Source organism: Garra rufa, chromosome 14 (assembly GCF_049309525.1).
Source record: "Garra rufa chromosome 14, GarRuf1.0, whole genome shotgun sequence".
Lineage (NCBI taxonomy): Eukaryota > Metazoa > Chordata > Actinopteri > Cypriniformes > Cyprinidae > Garra > Garra rufa.
The window spans coordinates 358,343-378,046 of NC_133374.1; the positions used below are offsets into that span (position 1 = coordinate 358,343).

Here is a 19,704-nt window from a genome sequence, read left to right on the forward strand (position 1 = left end):
GAGACAAAGAGTAAAATCACTTTTTCTAGTGGACTTCACACCAGCAGTGAGTGTCTGACTGGGAAAATGTCTTTTTACACACATAATCGAATGATTAATGAAGCAAGTTTTTGTTCTTTCATATTTCATCTGGAGGAGAGTCAATGACACAAACCTTCTTCTTTTTCTTTACTTTCTTCTTTTTGTCTTTCTGTTTGCCGTCGACTCCCTCGCCCTCATCATCAGACACGTGACCGTCGTCCCTGGCAACGGTCAGACCTGCAGACTCCGCAGGAAGTGCTGCACAGGACAGGAAGTCAAATTTCAGTTTAGTTTAGTTGTTTCAGGCTAAACTAAATGAACATGAGAAATGTTTCCTTGGCAACTAGATAATAAAGTAAATTTAGCTTATTGTTTTAGGTTTTATTTCACTTAACATTCATTTTATTTCAAGTAATATTTTTAGGCCAATTTTAAATTATTTAAAGTAAAACGTTTAGATCAACTCATTGCCACGACTCATAAATAAATAAAAAATAAAATCAATTACTATTAATTTGGAATTAACTTTCCATGTGATTTCTGTGACAACAGAACTAAAAAACATTTTAGTTAAAGTTTCATTATTGTTATTGTGTAAATTTTTTAATACATTTTAGTACAAGTTTTAACTAATAGTAAAATAGTAATAAATAATAGTAAAAAAAATATATATATATATATAATAATAATAATAATAATAATATATATATATATATATATATATATATATATATATATATATATATATATATCTATATATATAATTATTTTCCTTCAGCTTTAGTTAATTTAGTGTATTATGTTAAACGTTATAAAAATAAGACAGGGCTGAAATAAGTCTTTTTATTTATTTCAGTTAAAAAATAATTTATATTATTATTATTGTTATTATTATTATTTATTTATTTATTTTTGTTATAATTGATTTTGTGATTATTGATTTATCATTTTGTGAAGTCAACATAAAATGTTTTTTGTAATCGATTTTATGTCCATAAATGATGTATTTCTAAGCGGAATAGGAAATTAAAAAATACAATAAAAACTAAAAATGTAAATTTGTTAATTAACAAAAATATAAAAAAGTTATTATAATTAAATGAAACATAATAAATAAATAAAAATACATAAAAAATATTAGTTTTTGAATTTTGTAAAACTTCAACTGAACTAAAATAAAATATTAAAAAAAACCTTTATTTTAGCCCTACATAGGTATATACACACACACACACACACACACACACACACACCCATGTAGGGCTAAAATAAAGTTTTTATAAAATTTCTTCATTTGTTTGTTTTATTGTATAACCTTTCTTGTATTTCTGGTATTTATATTTATGTTATTTTAGTTAATGTTTGGAAACACATTTCCATGACTCATAGCTAGAAAATGACTTATCATATAAATAAAATAAAATAAAATAAAATATAAATAAAATGATAAAATAAATTAATATATTACTAAAGATCTTTCCATGAGAATTTTATGATATTATTAATTTTTATGAAATTATTCCAAAAATAATTTTCAAAAAAATAAAAATCCATAACTGTGCGAATCCTGGTGAACATTTTTGAATCCCCACTATTCTTAAATAAAAAAACCTAAATAAAACGAGATAAATAGAAACTAAAGCATTCACCAGATGAAGACAAAGCGGCAGTAAAAGCGTCTTCTGTCAGCTTTCCATCTTCCTGTTTCAGCTCAAGCTCCTGACAGACAGAAGATGAACAGCATGAGTTACACCCACACTAGATTTAGTCTTTTAGACAGCAATGAGATCAAACCCAGAGTCAATGGAGACTTTGCTGAATTCAACGGTTTAGCAGATGTTTCTGTGATTATGGATCTTCTTACTTTCTTGTCCTTCTCTCCGTCTGATGCAGAGTCACCTGCTGAATCCTGCAAGTCAGAAGTCAGCAAGAAAACAATATCAGACTTCACTTAATGACTATAATGACTACTGTGACCCATTTTTTTGAGACTTCCTTCTTTTCTTTGTAAGAGTATGTTTCAACACACTGACAGATGAACTTCTCTTAAACACTGACATGAAATCAAAATCCAATGCTGTTTATTTTGGAGTTAATTACCAGTAATGTTGTCTCAGATGGACTTTAATAATGACTTTTTGTCTGCATTTAATGACAAACACAAAATCTGGTGATTTCCGGAACTGTATAAGCCTTTAAGCTGCATCATACCTTCTTCTTCTTCTTCTTCTTGTCCTTTTTCTTTTTCTTCTTTTTGTCTTTCTTCTTCTTTTTCTTCTTCTTCTTCTCATCATCACTGGAGCTGTCAGAGGAAGAGCTGCTTGACTCCTGACAGATGAGAGACAAGAGATTTTTAACTTGAAATAAACAATATTAAAGCTTTTTTCTGCCATGGGATTAAAAAAAAATAATAATAAAAAGAAAACTGTGATTTTTTTTCTCTCTCTCTTTTTTTGCAGACTGCAAAGAAATATCAGTTGTTTTTTTAAACATTTTGAACAACATTTTTGTATTTTTAATTTTTAATTTTTATTTAGTTTGTTATTGTTTTTTATTAATTTATTTTTATTTGGTTTAATTTCATTATAATAACCTTTGTATTTTCCATTCTCATTTTCATTTATTTAGTTTTAGTAATTTTGTTGTTATTGTTTATTTATTTATATATATTTCTATAAAAAATATGTCTGAATATTTTTTTAATATAATTAGTAATTTTGTTGTTATTGTTTATTGTTTATATTTATTTAAGAAATATGTCTGAATAGTTTATATATATATATATATAATTAAAAAAATAGTTTTTCAGCTTTAGTTAATTTAGTGTATTAAGTTAAACTATATAGAAATAAGACAGGGCTGAAATATAATAAGTTTACGTCTTTTTATATTTTTTTTTTATTTCAGTAATTTTATGTATTAACTATTTTTTCCATGCACATATGTTTTATTTATTGATTTTTTTTTTGATTATTATTGTTTTTAAATGGTTTCATTTCATTATAATAACCTTTGTATTTCCATTTTCATTTTCAGAAATTTCGTTGTTATTGTTTTTTTTATTTATTATTTTTTGTTTAAAGAAATATGTCTGAATAGTTTGTTTGAATACAATTTTTACAATTTTCTAAGAAATTGTTTTTTCTAATAGTTTTATACATTTTTATTTCAGTTATTGTAGTACATCAAGTCAAACTAAATTAAACAACTAAATTAAAGAGAGATTTGTTGCTTTGGCAACTAACTGAAAAAATAACAATTGTGAGATAAAAAAACACCTTTGCAAACTTTGAGAAAATTGAGTTAAAAAAAGCCAGAATAATTTTTGTTTTAATTTATGGGAATAAAAATAGGCTCCTATAAAACTCGACCAACGCACAAAAAAGCTTTTGCTGTACCTTCTTCTTTTTCTTCTTAGTCTTCTTTTTCTTCATCTTCTTCTTCTTCTTGTGATCATCCTCACTGTCTGAAGAGGAAGATGAGCTTTCAGAGGAGGAAGATGAGCTGGAATCCTAAGAAATACAGAAGATTTGAGATTTCAATCCAGACAGATACTGTAAAAGTAAAACACTTTTATATCTCTGTGCTTCACACCTTCTTTTTCTTCATCTTCTTTTTCTTCTTCTTTTTCTTATCCTTCTTCTGCTTCTTTTTATTTTTCTTCTCCTTTTTCTTCTTCTTCTTCTTCTTTTCATTCTCGCTGTCTGACGTGATTGCAGCTGCATCCTGGGAAAAATTAAATAAAATTAATCTAAATGTATAAACTGTGAGATATTATCCTGAAAATGAAAAAAAAAAGGAAGGTCATTTAAATAATACAACAGAGACCGTCTTAATAAACAGGAGAAATTACTTTGTCTTTCTTGTTTTTCTTCTCCTCGTCTCCTTTAGTTTCTCCTGCCGGAGTTAATTCAGTGTTTCCCTCCAGACCTAAAAAAAAAACACATCACAGACTTTACAAGACCAGCAGGAAAAAACAAGATGATTAGCAGAACAAGCAGTTCTCTTTTTAAATATGAAGAGCTCAAAAAACAGATTCATGAGTTCATACACATTTCACAAAAAGCTTACAGATGTTATTGTAATATAAGTCAGTCATTGAAGCGAGTTGCTGTTGCTGCTATTCATTTACTTGTTCTGCCTTTTGGTCAGATTTTTATTGTTCATCCAATCTGATTTTGTAAGTGACTTTTCTTTGGATTGTTTGACTACTTGAAAAAGAATAAATATTTTACTTTTTTGTTAACCTGGCAACACATCCGTTACTCTAAAAAACAAACAAACAAACAAAAATATAGTTAAACCATGGTAACCACAAATTAACTATGGTTTAACTACACTAACCATAGTTTAACCCTGGTATTTGTAGTAAAACTGTGGTTATACAAAAAGACATGGTTACAATACTTTTACTATAGTAAAACCACGGTTAATTTTCTTAAAGGATTTGTATTGGTGTATAATTTCTATCATCTATCGTCTTCTTTGTTTTGTTAACCGTAGCGCATTCGCGGATTGTGAATCATTCAGTTCGCAAAATGATTCATGAACCATCACTCAAGATCTGACCTAAATCAAATGATTCGCAATCCGAATCGCAAATCATTCAATTCGAAAAATGATTCACGAACCCATGTTCCGGTCAAATCAGATGATTCGCGAAGTCTCAATCTGAAAAATATTTCGCGAACCATCATTTCGGATCAGGACTTGGAGCTTGAATCACGAATTGAATGATTCTCAAATGATTCACAAACCTGCTCCAAAGTACCGATCTAAATCGAATGATTTGCAAAGTTCCAGTCTAAATAAAATGATTTGCCTTCCGCGCAATGAAGTTGATCTGAACAATTATTCACAAACCATCATTTTAGATCACGACTTGGAACGCGAACGGTGATAATTCAATTCCCAAAATGATTCATGACCCCTCCCTCCCTTTTTTTATCCGGCAGTACAAAAATCAAACAATTAAATGAGATTTACAAACCCTCTCCCAAGTTCCAATGTAAATTAAATGTTTCGCAATGGGCACACCAAATCGCCAATCATTCAATTCGCGAAATGATTCACAAACCCGCTCCAAAGTTCCGGTATAAATCAAATGATTTACCAAGTTCGAATTTAAATCAAATAAGTGTGAATCGCGAATCAATCAATTCATGAAACGATTCATAAACCTGCTCCCAACTTCTGGCCAAAATCAAATGATTCACAAAGTTCGAATTTAAATCAAATGATTCGTGATCCACGCACCAAAGTCCGATCTGAAAAATTACTTGTGGACAACCATTTCAGATCATGACTCGGAGAGTGAATCGTGAATCATTCAATTCGCAAAATGATTCAAAAACCTGCTCCCAAGTTCCAGTCTAAATCTAACGATTTGCGAAGTTCGAATCTAAATCAAATGATTCGTGAACCATCATTTCAGATCATGACTCAAAACTCGAATCGCGATTCAACTCACAAAATGTGTCACAAACCCGCTCCGAAGTCCTGATCAAATCAAATGATTAGCAAAATTCATATCTAATTTGAATGATGATTCGCGATCTGTGCACCAAAAATGATTCGCGAAACATCATTTCAGGTCAGGACTCTGAGATTCGATTGGATTCACGAAAATGATTCATGAACCCTATCCCAGTTGGATTTAAATAAAATGTTTCCAATCCACGCACCGAAATGATTCACGAACCCATGTTCCGGTCAAATCAGATGATTCCCGAAGTCTCAATCAGAAAAATGTTTCGCGAACCATCATTTCGGATCAGGACTTGGAGCTTGAATCACGAATTGAATGACTCTCAAATGATTCACAAACCTGCCCCCAAGTTCCGATCTAAATCGAATGATTTGCAAAGTTCCTGTCTAAATAAAATGATTTGCCTTCCGCGCAATGAAGTTGATCTGAACAATTATTCACGAAACCATCATTTTAGATCATGACTTGGAACGCGAACGGTGAATAATTCAATTCCCAAAATGATTCATGACCCCCCTTCCCTTTTTTTATCCGGCAGTACAAAAATCAAACAATTAAATGAGATTTACAAACCCTCTCCCAAGTTCCAATGTAAATTAAATGTTTCGCAATGGGCACACCAAATCGCCAATCATTCAATTCGCGAAATGATTCACAAACCCGCTCCAAAGTTCCGGTATAAATCAAATGATTTACCAAGTTCGAATTTAAATCAAATAAGCGTGAATCGCGAATCAATCAATTCATGAAACGATTCATAAACCTGCTCCCAACTTCTGGCCAAAATCAAATGATTCACAAAGTTCGAATTTAAATCAAATGATTCGTGATCCACGCACCAAAGTCCGATCTGAAAAATTACTTGTGGACAACCATTTCAGATCATGACTCGGAGAGTGAATCGTGAATCATTCAATTCGCAAAATGATTCAAAAACCTGCTCCCAAGTTCCGGTCTAAATCTAACGATTTGCGAAGTTCGAATCTAAATCAAATGATTCGTGAACCATCATTTCAGATCATGACTCAAAACTCGAATCGCGATTCAACTCACAAAATGAGTCACAAACCCGCTCCGAAGTCCTGATCAAATCAAATGATTAGCAAAATTCATATCTAATTTGAATGATGATTCGCGATCTGTGCACCAAAAATGATTCGCGAAACATAATTTCAGGTCAGGACTCTGAGATTCGATTGGATTCACTAAAATGATTCATGAACCCTCTCCCAGTTGGATTTAAATCAAATGTTTCCAATCCACGCACCGAAATGATTCACGAACCCATGTTCCGGTCAAATCAGATGATTCGCGAAGTCTCAATCTGAAAAATGTTTCGCGAACCATCATTTCGGATCAGGACTTGGAGCTTGAATCACGAATTGAATGACTCTCAAATGATTCACAAACCTGCCCCCAAGTTCCGATCTAAATCGAATGATTTGCAAAGTTCCTGTCTAAATAAAATGATTTGCCTTCCGCGCAATGAAGTTGATCTGAACAATTATTCACGAACCATCATTTTAGATCATGACTTGGAACGCGAACGGTGAATAATTCAATTCCCAAAATGATTCATGACCCCCCTTCCCTTTTTTTATCCGGCAGTACAAAAATCAAACAATTAAATGAGATTTACAAACCCTCTCCCAAGTTCCAATGTAAATTAAATGTTTCGCAATGGGCACACCAAATCGCCAATCATTCAATTCGCGAAATGATTCACAAACCCGCTCCAAAGTTCCGGTATAAATCAAATGATTTACCAAGTTCGAATTTAAATCAAATAAGCGTGAATCGCGAATCAATCAATTCATGAAACGATTCATAAACCTGCTCCCAACTTCTGGCCAAAATCAAATGATTCACAAAGTTCGAATTTAAATCAAATGATTCGTGATCCACGCACCAAAGTCCGATCTGAAAAATTACTTGTGGACAACCATTTCAGATCATGACTCGGAGAGTGAATCGTGAATCATTCAATTCGCAAAATGATTCAAAAACCTGCTCCCAAGTTCCGGTCTAAATCTAACGATTTGCGAAGTTCGAATCTAAATCAAATGATTCGTGAACCATCATTTCAGATCATGACTCAAAACTCGAATCGCGATTCAACTCACAAAATGAGTCACAAACCCGCTCCGAAGTCCTGATCAAATCAAATGATTAGCAAAATTCATATCTAATTTGAATGATGATTCGCGATCTGTGCACCAAAAATGATTCGCGAAACATCATTTCAGGTCAGGACTCTGAGATTCGATTGGATTCACTAAAATGATTCATGAACCCTCTCCCAGTTGGATTTAAATCAAATGTTTCCAATCCACGCACCGAAATGATTCACGAACCCATGTTCCGGTCAAATCAGATGATTCGCGAAGTCTCAATCTGAAAAATGTTTCGCGAACCATCATTTCGGATCAGGACTTGGAGCTTGAATCACGAATTGAATGACTCTCAAATGATTCACAAACCTGCCCCCAAGTTCCGATCTAAATCGAATGATTTGCAAAGTTCCGGTCTAAATCAAATGATTCGTGAACCATCATTTCAGATCATGACTCAAAACTCGAATCACGATTCAATTCACAAAATGATTCACAAACCGCTCCCAAGTTCCGGTATAAATCAAATGATTTGCGAACCATCATTTCAGGACTCGGAGCGCGATTCGCGAATCATTCATTTCGCAAAATGGTTCATGATTCGTTTGACTGATTCAGAGTTTCGAAAAGCTCCACTTCACCCATCACTACGTGCTTTTTGAAACAATTACAAACAATGTCGAAATTCGAAAATGAATGGCTCTTTTAATCTGATCTGGTGTTTGCAAGTGAATCGTTTGAACTGAATGATCGAAGTCACGGGTTTGAATCAATCGGAGCAGTTCCAGTGTAAATGACTCACTCAATTGATTCGTTTCATCTCTTTCTCTTTTTGCCGCTTCATCCATGTTTACACAACGTTTTCAGTACAACTACTGGCCTGGCTCGCTAGTTTTATGACATTAAATTAAATAAGTGAAAATGTATGATGTTTTTTTAATTGCATTTTGAACCCTGGTCCAAATGAGGTGAAAGTTTATCAGTCTTAGGCCTAAAACTCACAGGTGTTTCAGAGTAAAATGACCTCAGAAGAGTGACACACACACACACACACACACACACACACACACAATGAAACACCTGTCCTCTGATCCATTTTACCTGTTTCTGCTAGAATCCCCGGCTCTGCCGTCTCGCTGATTTTCATTTTCTTCTTTTTCTTCTTTTCATCCTGTGGAGGAGAATTCGTGAGTGAGTAAATTTGGGAGCGTGACCCAGATAAGTCATGAAGAAGATGTAAATGTTGTTGTTTTGTTGTAAACACACATATTTCATAATTAGGACAGCAGCCATGAGACACACTCGACAAATCCTGTTTTACACAAGCGGGCCGTGACTGTAGTTCATCACGCCGTGACTCACACAACTTTCCTTCCTCTGCAAGAAAATGCTGGTAAATAAACACTGCTTTTTTTTCAAGTTCAGACAAAAGTCAAAACTCTGTTTTTCTTTAATTGAATGCAAAAAAAAAAGTTAAGCAGTACGAGCCGTTCTCCCAAAATATACAATGACTATTGGCTCAAAACTAAATAAAGTTACAAATTAAAATAATTATCCCTGTTTGCTAAAATAAAATAATAAAATAAAAATCCCTACTCAGTAACTAAATTATCAACTAAATTAAAATATTGAAACAAAATAACATAAATAAATCCTTATTTACTAAAATAAAGTAATAAAACAAAACACAAATCCCTACCCAATAAAACAAAATGAAATGAGATTAAACAAAATTTCCTATAAAACAAAATAAAATCCCTCTCAACTAAATTAAAATATTAAACCTAAATAAAATATCTATCCACTAACATAAAAATCCTTACCCCTATTTACTAAATAAAACAATAAAATAAAATAAAAAACCCTACCCAACAAAATAAAGAATAATTTAATACAAATAAAAAGAGAATAAAAGAAAATTCCCAATAAAATAATAAATAAAATACCTATCAACTAACATCAACTAAATCCTTATCCTTATTTACTAAAATGAAATTATAAAATAAAAATCCCTACTCAATAAAATAAAATGAAAGAAAATAAAACAAAATTCCCTATAAAATAAAATAAAACAAAATAAATACCTATCCACTAACATAAAATCAATCCTTAAACATATTTACTAAAATAAAACAATAAAACAAAACAAAAATCCCTACCCAAGAAAAAAAACAACAAAATAAAAACTAAATTCCCCATAAAATAAAATGGAATAAAAAAACCCTATCAACTAAATTAAAATAATAAAATGAAAAGCCTATCCACTAACATAAAATAAATTGTTTTCCTTATTTAATAAAATAAAATAAAATAAAAATCCCTATTCAAAATAAAATGAAAAAAATAAAACAAAATCCACTAACATAAAAAAAATCCCTATTTACTAAAATAAAACAATGAATTAAAAGAAAAATCCAAACTCAATCAGATCAACTCAAAATCAATTTCCTTATAAAATAAAATAAAGTCCTTATCAAATAAATGAAAATAATAAAGCTAAATAAAATACCTATCCACTAACATAAAATAAATCCTTATCCGCATTTAATAAAAAAAAAAAAATAAATAAAATAAAATAAATAAATAAATAAAAAATAAAAACAACATTCCCTATAAAATAAAACAAAATAAAACAAATAAATCCCTATCAACTAAATTAAAATAATGAAACAAAATAAAATACATATGCACTAACATAAAATAAATGTACTTTTTCACTGCATAAAAAATACATTCTGCTAAGCAAATCCATTTGTTTTACACTGAAGAACAAAGTCATGAATTTGGAACAACATAAGCATAAAATAAAGGAAAGAAAACAAGACAAGTGAATTACTTCATTTAATCATCAGAAGAATGCAAATAAGTCTAGAAACTGGTTAAACACCTTTTCCGTTTTTGCTTTAATGTTTCTTTCAAAAAACAATCAAGGCAGTGCTGAACTTCCCCATATAACCCCAGGTGATGTGTGTGTTTATGAATGCAAAAAGCTGATTTGGTGAACTCTGTGGCTCTGATTGGCAGCGTTATAAAGCACAGGTGCATTCTGGGTTACGATGAACATCAGAGAGTACAAATCTCTATCCTAAAACAGCAGATTGTGGCACTTTTAGCTCATCAGTGCGTGTGAGAAATACAGAAAGCCTAAGCACTTTAAGCCCTGATTTGCATTTACTACGGTAAATCACAACACAGAAAAAGCCATACTGCAAAAGTCATTAAATATGCAACCTGCTCACCTCACTGCTGTCACTGTCTGAGGATGAGGAGGAAGACGAAGATGAAGATGAGGAGGAAGACGAAGACGAAGATGAGGAAGATGAGCTGGACTTCTGTATGAGGAAGTGAGGAGTTATTGCAAAACCTCAACACAAGCCTGCAAGAACTTGTTATTGATGCTTGTCACATTTTTCTGTGGGTGTGTGTGTGTTTGTTCTACCTTCCGGCATTTTTCATGATTGCATAAAAGAGAATTCTTCTCTCAAAATGGTCAAAACACTTGTGAAATCATGCATTTAAAAATGGTGTAATCATGCTTTTTTTTCTTTGTTTTGTACTTACATGCATGTATTATTATGGAATTAGCATGCAATAAAATATCAGTTACATTTACTTTAGTCAGAAGTTTATGAACAGTAAGATTTTAAATGATTTTTTTCTGCCCACCAAGCCTGCATTTATTTATTACGAAGTACAGCAAAAGCTGTAAAATTTTGAAATATTTTTAGTATTTAAAATGACTGCTTTCTATTTGAATATATTTTAAAATGTAATTTTTTGCTGTGATCAAAGCTGAATTTTAAGCATCATTATTCCAGTCACACGATTATTCAGAAATCATTCTAATATGCTGATTTGCTGCTCAAAAAACATTTATTATTATTATTAATAGTGGAGTAGAATTTTTTCTGGTTTCTTTGAGGAATAGAAAGCTCAGAAGAACAGCATATATCTGAAATAAAAATCTTTCGTAACATTATAAATGTCTTTATTATCACTTGTGATTAATTTAACCCCCCCCCCCAAAAAACCCTATGCATTAACATAAAATAAACCCTTATCGCTATTATTTTAAATAAAGCAATAAAATAAAATAAAAATCCCTGTCCAATAAAATAAAATAAAATTCCATATAAAATAAAATACCTATCCACTAACATAAAATAAATCCTTATCCCTATTTACTAAAATAAAATAATAAAATAAAATACAAATCCTTATCCAATAAAGTAAAATAAAATAAACAAAATTTTCTATAAATAAAATTAAAATACAATCCCTATCCAGTAAAATAAAATGATAAAACAAAATAAAATACTTATCCACTAACATTAAATAAATCATTATCCCTATTTACGAAAATTAAATAATAAAAATACAAATCCCTATCCAATAAAATAAAGTGAAATAAAATAAAACAAAATTCCCTATAAATAAAATAAAATAATCCATATAAACTAAATTAAAATGATAAAACAAAATAAAATACCAGTCCACTTACATAAAATAAATCCCTGTTAACTAAAATAAAATAATAAAATACAATCCCTTCCCAATAAAATTAAATTAAATACAAAATTCCCTATAAAATAAAACAAAATCCCTATACTAAACTAAACTAAAATAATAAAAAATATATAATTCCCATCCACTAACTAAATAAAATTATAGTGGTATAGTGTATGATGTTTGTTAAAGCTTTATTTCAGATAAATGCTGTTCTTTGGATCTTTCCATTCATTAAAGACAAAAGTACTCAGCTATTTTAAATATTGATACAAATAAAAGTAAATTATTTCTTGAACAGCAAATCTGAATATTAGAATGATTTCTGGAGGATCATGTGACACTGAAGACTGGAGAAATTATGCTGAAAATCGGCTTTAATCACAGAAATAAATTACATTTCAAAATATATTCAAATAGAAAACAGTTATTTTAAATAGTAAAAATATTTCAAAATTTTACTGTTTTTGCTGTACTTTGTATCAAATAAACGCAGGCTTGGTGAGCAGAAGAGACTTCCTGAAAAACACTAAAAGTCTTACTGTTCAGAAACGTTTTACTGATAGTGTATGCATTTAGCAAATGCTTAATTTCCAAGTGATACACAAAACAAAAACAAATCCAAGTTATCAAGATCACAAAAATTACACAGTTCCTCCTCTAAAATTAATATGCACTGTAAAAAGTTAATCGTGTTCTTGTTAAGCTCTAATTAAGTAGGTGGAATGAGTGGGATGCCACAGGGCTCGCTATTGGGCCCGTTCCTGTTTCGAAATTTAAGTACCTTGCTTCGTTTCTTCTTCAGCTTTTTCTTCTTCTTCTTGTTTTTATCATCATCCTCACTGTCGGAGGAGGATGCAGAGCTGTCACATGACCAGGGATCATTCTGGAGTGGAAAAAATGTGTATTTATATACTTTCACAGTGGATAGAAAGGCAAAGGAAAATTTATGTCATTGTAAAACATCTTTGATTTAACTTTCACACCTTTCCATCCTTCACACCTTGAACTTCTGGATCGATGTCTGCAAATACATTCATTATATATTGTATATCTTTACAAGTGTAATCGTCAAATGAAATATCACATTTATATAATTATGTATCTATTAATAAAATAACTATACACTAGCAGTCAAAAGTTTCTGAACAGTAAGATTTTATACAAGTCTTTTCTGCTCACCAAGCCTGCATTTATTTGATCTAAAATACAGTAAAAACAGTAAAATTTTGAAATATTTTTTCTATTTAAAATAACTGTTTTTTATTTGAATATATTTTAAAATTAAATTTATTTTTGTGATCAAAGCTGAATTTTCAGCATCATTACTCCAGTCTTCAGTGTCACGATTCTTCAGAAATCATTCTAATATGCTGATTTGCTGCTCAAAAAAAAAATTTATTATTACTATTAATATTTAAAACAGTTGAGTAAATTTTTTTTTCAGAATTCTTTGATGAATAGAATGATCCAAAAATCAGTATTTATCTAAAATAAAAAGCTTTTGTAACATTATACACTAACCTTTGAAAGTTTGGATTCAGTATAATTTATTTATTTATTTTTTGGTGAAAGAAATAATAGAAATTAATACTTTTATTCAGCAAGGATGCTTTAAATTGATCAAAAGTGATGATTAAAACATTTACAATGTTATAAAAGATTTCTGTTTCAGATAAATGCTGTTCTTCTGAGCTTTCTATTCCTCAAAGAAACCTGAAAACATTTCTACTGAGCTGTTTTCAACATAATAATAATAAAAATGTTTTTTTGAGCAGCAGATCAGCATATTAGACTGATTTCCAAAGGATCATGTGACACTGAAGACTGAAGTAATGATGCTAAAAATTCGGCTTTGAAATTACAGAAATAAATTACATTTTAAAATGTATTCAAATAGAAAACAGTTACTTTAAATATGAAAAATATTTCAATATTTTACTGTACTTTGGTTAAAATAAATGCAGGCTTGGTGAGCAGAAAGGACTTCTTTAAAAAAAAAACTAAAAATCATACTGTTGAAAAACATTTGACTGGTAGTGTATACATAAATAAATATAATAAATAAATTTTTAAGATGTAAATTTTAATTCAAATTTTGTATTGAATTAAGAAATTAAATTCAAATTCTCAGAATTAAAATGAAAAACAATGTTTTGCAACAAACAACAAACAAAAATGTTTACGCATTGTTTATGCATTTAAATAATATTCGGTCACCACATAATAAAAACTTGTAAATATAGATCAAACATTATTAAACATTTACGAAGAAAAAACTAAAACTAATCATTGTAAATACAATTTTAACTGTGTGCCAAAGTAGAAATGACTTGACAACTATCTATCTATATATACAGCTTATGAAAACTCAAGCTCAAACTCTCTCACTGTAAATTAATGGTATATAACATCAGTGTTCTGTAGATCATGGGTTGCATACGTAAATAAACAGTTCAAACTGAATCAAAAATGATTTTATGCAAGTTAAAAAAAACTCTACAAACATATAAAGAAAAGCACTGCAGATACTCTATTCCTCTTCCCTTTATTTTCGTTTTGTCATTCATGTAATTTGATCTTTTTACACAGATTATTTACCTGAAAACTGCCCGGACTCCATCAGCTTGTCGAGTGAGTCTGCTCTCATCTGACTGCACACAGGTGGTTTTGTACCTGGGGGGTGTGGCTTAACCGCGACTATTCCCGCTCATGAATATTAATTAGGCTGAACGACGCGGCTCTAAAGAGACTACTGAATAAACGCAGTATTATTCATATTAATAAACCTACAAGTTTAGACACTGCAAGAAAGCTACAGCACCATTACATGTATTATTACTACATATTTATGAGGTAAGCTTTTAGAGAACCTGCACACAAGCAAGACCTGCTGCTCCTCCTGTTCCTAAGCCGTTTGTCATTCGGTTTTAATACACTGACTAAACCCTTTCAATAGCACTTAATCTTACTTGTAACAGTAGGGTTTGATATTTCCCACGCCTTTTGTAAACACTGAGAGGGTGTGTGTGTGTCTCTCCTCTTGTTAGTCTCCCTTCTGTCTGCAAACAGGAGTAAAAAATTCAACGCTGATTTGAAAAGGTGTAAAGCTGCAAGTAACACATTCTTAAATACATAAACTATATCTAGATTTGCCAAATATGAATCCAACTATGGCGAAAGATTAAGGCATGGATATACAGTCAAGCCCGAAATTATTCATACCCCTGGCAAATTCTGACTTAATGTTTCTTTTATGCAACCAGCAATTTTTTTTTTGACCAGAAATGACACAGGCTTCTCCCACAATAATAAGACGATGTACAAGAGGCATCATTGTGGGAAAAAAAAAAAAAAATTCTGCTTTTATTTACATTTGAACAAAAAGTGGCATGTCCAAAATTATACATACCCTTTGCAAACTGTCAAAGTCTATGGGAAAATCCAAAGTTCTATACCATTCCAAATAGTCCAAGCTGTTCTAAAGCATCCTAATGATAAGTTCTTAGCAATGCATATTACTAATCAAACATTAAGTTTTGATATATTTATGTTAGGAAATGTACAAAATTAATTTAATGTAACATGATCTTTATCCTAATGATTTTTGGTATAAAAGAAAAATGTATCATTTTGACCCATACAATGTATTTTTGGCTATTGCTACTAATATACCTGTACTACTTAATACTTAAGGTTTTGTGGTCCAGGGTCACATATTTGGACTGTTTTAGATTTGTAAACAGTGTTTTATCTGTGCAGATTTTTCTCCTGATTCAGACCAGGCGACAGAATTGGTGCAAACACATTTGAAATGCATTTAAGTATTCAAATCTTAGATGTTTATTAATATTAGTAAGCTTAATATATATAAAATCATCATTTATTGGGTACTTTCAATTGGGAGGTGGCTGTCCCAAATTCTAACCCCTTAAATTTCAACTTTTGAAAATTATGTTGAAATCATTTTTTATTTTCATTTTCAGGTTTTGGAAGTATACTGAATTATCAACTAAGATGTTATGATAGTGTTTGGTTCAATGTATATTCAAACTAATGAGTCCCTAACTTTGAAATCAGCATGATCAACTTTTTGCTTTTTACAAAGAAAAATTTGATTCAAAATACAACAAATCTCATAAGTTACACTTGAAATAATGTTAAAATTATAATTGTTATGGATTTAAAGCAAACAAAAGCATGTACATCAGTCTCAAATGGGTGCTCGACTAAAAAACAACAAGCAGAAGAATAAAGTGTAAAGTTGGCAACACCAAAGCTCCAAAAATATAATTTTTTTTATAAATGATTACATTTTACATTTTAATATGAATCCTGCATGTTCTGTTAGCCTCTGTATGTATGAATGGCGGAGACACGTTTTTTTTTTTTTACTAAAACAGTGTCACTTTTACCGTTTCATTTGAGAAAACCAGCATCATATCATACTGTACACACAGAAACTTCACGGCAACCTGTCAAAATAAAAGTAGGGTTTAACATGAAACAGAACAATATTAGTCTTGTATTACTTTTGTACAGTATAATGTAGGTGTTTATATATTCCTATTTAAATAATTGACATAAAACAATATATATGATAAAAAATAAATATTACAACAAGCTTAACCACTTAATTGTAGAAAAAATACTACAATTATTATTTAAACGTTTTAAACTGAATATAATTTTTCTTCCATGTATTGATTTTAACAGTAAACCTCTGTGTGTTTGCCAAAAATTAAAAGGGTTTATTTTTCATTTGATTAAAAATAAATAAATGTTTATGCTTTCATTTGATTATCAGAAAAATTGAAACACACAAGAATTTCTAAAAAAAAAAAAAAAAAAGATTGTATAGCCCTATTGTTCAAAATGTTAAAATAGAGAGTTTTGGACTTATTTTACTTACTGGGGAAAAAAAGTAATGTTGGCTACCGGCACCGTTCCCATCCCATCCCATCCCAAAATAACAGTCAAAAATAAATCAAATGTCAGCTGTTTGGACTCTCATTCTGACGGCACCCATTCACTACAGAGGATCCATTGGTGAGCAAGTAATGGAATGCTACATTTCTACAAATCTCATCTACATCTTGAATAGCCTCAGGGTGAGTTTTCAACAAATTTTTCATTATTTGGTGAACTATTCCTTCAAAATAGTATGTCAAAAAATATGGATGTCTAATATCACTCAGATGGTGGTGCTAAAAACATTACAGATCATATTATGCAGAATCAAATTGTGTCTCCTCTTACATATAAACAATAAAACCTAACATAATGCACATTTAAAACTGCTGAGTCAGAGTGACAGAGCAGAAATCAGCAGGCTCTGTGTGTTTTTTCCGTGATGTTGCAAAGCAACTTGTGCAACTAAATGCTTACGCTGGGTTATTACAGTTTAAATGCTTCTCATTTGTGAATAAATGTGTGGGCTAATATACTACCTGTGAGAATACAGTGATTTCAGGTTCTGCTTAAGTCTGACGTGAAAAGAAAAACAAATCATATTTACATTATTAGTAATACATGCTTTGCAGGATGTTCAGTGATTAAAATACACAATAAAACACGAGCTTACTAATTAATACTGCACTGTTTATATTCTAGTGCCTACTGTTAATAGTAGAAAACAACAGTGCAACAGAATAGCACTGTACCATATTATTTCTTCAATATATAGCATGTCTTCTGCCAAAATGTACTGCATGCAATTAGAGCACACTGTGCAAAATACTGCATCCTACAATGCAAAGCACTAATTTGATAAATGAACTAGAAGAAATATCAACCTCAATGCCTGGTGATCATCATGCTGCTGGTCAGCTGAGCCTTTAAAAGTGGTGATTAAAGTTACAATTATTTCAACAGCGTGTTTCATCACGTCTCTCTTTGAATAAATAAGCGTTTTTGAACGTGTAGTTGAATGAATGGTTTAAAGACTGACTTAAAGACAGCCCCTTGAAAATCCCTCAAAATTAGCACAAAGGATATTTCTTTACCTCGACAGCCCTACTTGGGAGTGCCAGGATTACTTTTAATATAGCTTTGGTTGCATTTGTCTGAAAGCAGGAAGTCATACCTAGGATGCATGGAGGATGAGTAAATAATACACTACAGTAGTGTTGGTCCTATCATCAGCCTGCGAGATCACAATACATGACATTATTTTTATTGTGATCATTTATTTAATTATTATTGCACGAAACCAGCTCCAGCATAAGGCTTGTGCAGCTATCTACACTGTATGATGAATAAATTTCTTACCACACACTGCACGTCTATGGCGTGGCAACCGATGATCGTCACTCTAGTCAATGCTTGTGTTTACATCAGCAGCGGACACTTTAGTCGATGCTCACGTTTATATCAGCTGCCCTACGGCCAGAGGTGGGTAGTAATGAATTACATTTACTTCGTTACATTTACTTGAGTAAATTTTTGGGGTAACTAGTACTTTTAGAGTATATTTAAAGATAGGTACTTTTACTCTTACTCAAGTACATTTATAGTGAAAAAAATTACTTTTACTTCGCTACATTTGATGGCGTTCCTCTGTTACTGTCCAAACATGTCGTTGGAATTTTCATTTAATGTCTGATAAAACTGCGTTAATGCGTCTGTGTACAGCTGTTACTATAGAAACCGTAATATTTCAGCGCTCCTTCCAGAGCCATAGAGAAAGAGAGTTCTCTATTATAGATCAGTGGTTGCGACACGCTTTGATCTCGCCGCCGCGCGGTCACGTGGTTCGTGGAGCGCCCAATAGTTCCAAACAACTCCGCGCTGTCAATGTGTTTGAATGGGTTTAAGTAGCATAGACAGCAGTTGTACTATATTTGCAGCAATTTCGAGTAATTATTAACACATAATGTGCATTGATTGTGTATTGATAACTTCTCTGAATACGCTTTACAATCGCATTTTATTATGGCAGTGATAAAGAGACATAATTAATATGTTCTCATACTTTTTGGCAGTCAAATGCGACCAAACACCTTAAGTGTAACTTTTATTCAAATAAATAATTGTAATGTATAGTTCAGTTCTATTTAGTTAATATTATGAGGAGGGTTTTTTTTTTGTACTATTATGTGCAATAATGATCCTGACCATTTAAAAGATAACATTTTCTAATATAGTATTTATATTACAGTTAGTGTGATATTTAAGGTAAAATACATTTGAATGTGTATTTGGACATGATCAAACACTCTCTTTTTTATATGTTTTGACTTAAAGATTTAATGTTACATAAGAAAAAAAGTAATTTATTCGTGTTATTTTATGATATTCAAATATACAACATAACTGAATATTACAAAAGGCAAGCAAAAATGGCATTTGACATAATAGAAAAGATGAAAATAGTGTTTAAAAAAACAAGGCAACGAATTGCATTCAGCATACATTTTTTTTTTATCGTATTTCTTGAATGCAGTCTTTACTGAAACTCATTCAATCTCCTACAGTGAGAGAAAGATTGCAGAAAGACTAAAAACGTAAAAATATGACAATTAGTATCTATGGTCGCTATTATGGTGTTTCTCACGTTATCTAACTGCATTTACAGTA

At 30.9% G+C, this 19,704-nt stretch overlaps 1 protein-coding gene across 1 annotated transcript in view; it reads right to left on the reverse strand.

Annotated features, from left to right (window-relative positions):
• LOC141285209 (uncharacterized) overlaps positions 1-14,803 on the reverse strand; it is a 19,245-nt gene extending 4,442 nt beyond the window's left edge. The window contains exons 1-12 of the mRNA XM_073818250.1: positions 14,728-14,803; positions 13,113-13,150; positions 12,911-13,012; positions 10,860-10,952; positions 8,722-8,791; positions 3,875-3,951; positions 3,616-3,747; positions 3,420-3,533; positions 2,233-2,349; positions 1,886-1,930; positions 1,671-1,740; positions 155-279 (exon numbers count right to left, since the gene is read on the reverse strand). Coding sequence (XP_073674351.1) covers positions 155-279; positions 1,671-1,740; positions 1,886-1,930; positions 2,233-2,349; positions 3,420-3,533; positions 3,616-3,747; positions 3,875-3,951; positions 8,722-8,791; positions 10,860-10,952; positions 12,911-13,012; positions 13,113-13,150; positions 14,728-14,776 — 1,032 coding nt within the window. The 5' untranslated portion in view covers positions 14,777-14,803. The remainder of the gene's footprint in view (positions 1-154; positions 280-1,670; positions 1,741-1,885; positions 1,931-2,232; positions 2,350-3,419; positions 3,534-3,615; positions 3,748-3,874; positions 3,952-8,721; positions 8,792-10,859; positions 10,953-12,910; positions 13,013-13,112; positions 13,151-14,727) is intronic.
• Positions 14,804-19,704: the final 4,901 nt, after the last annotated feature.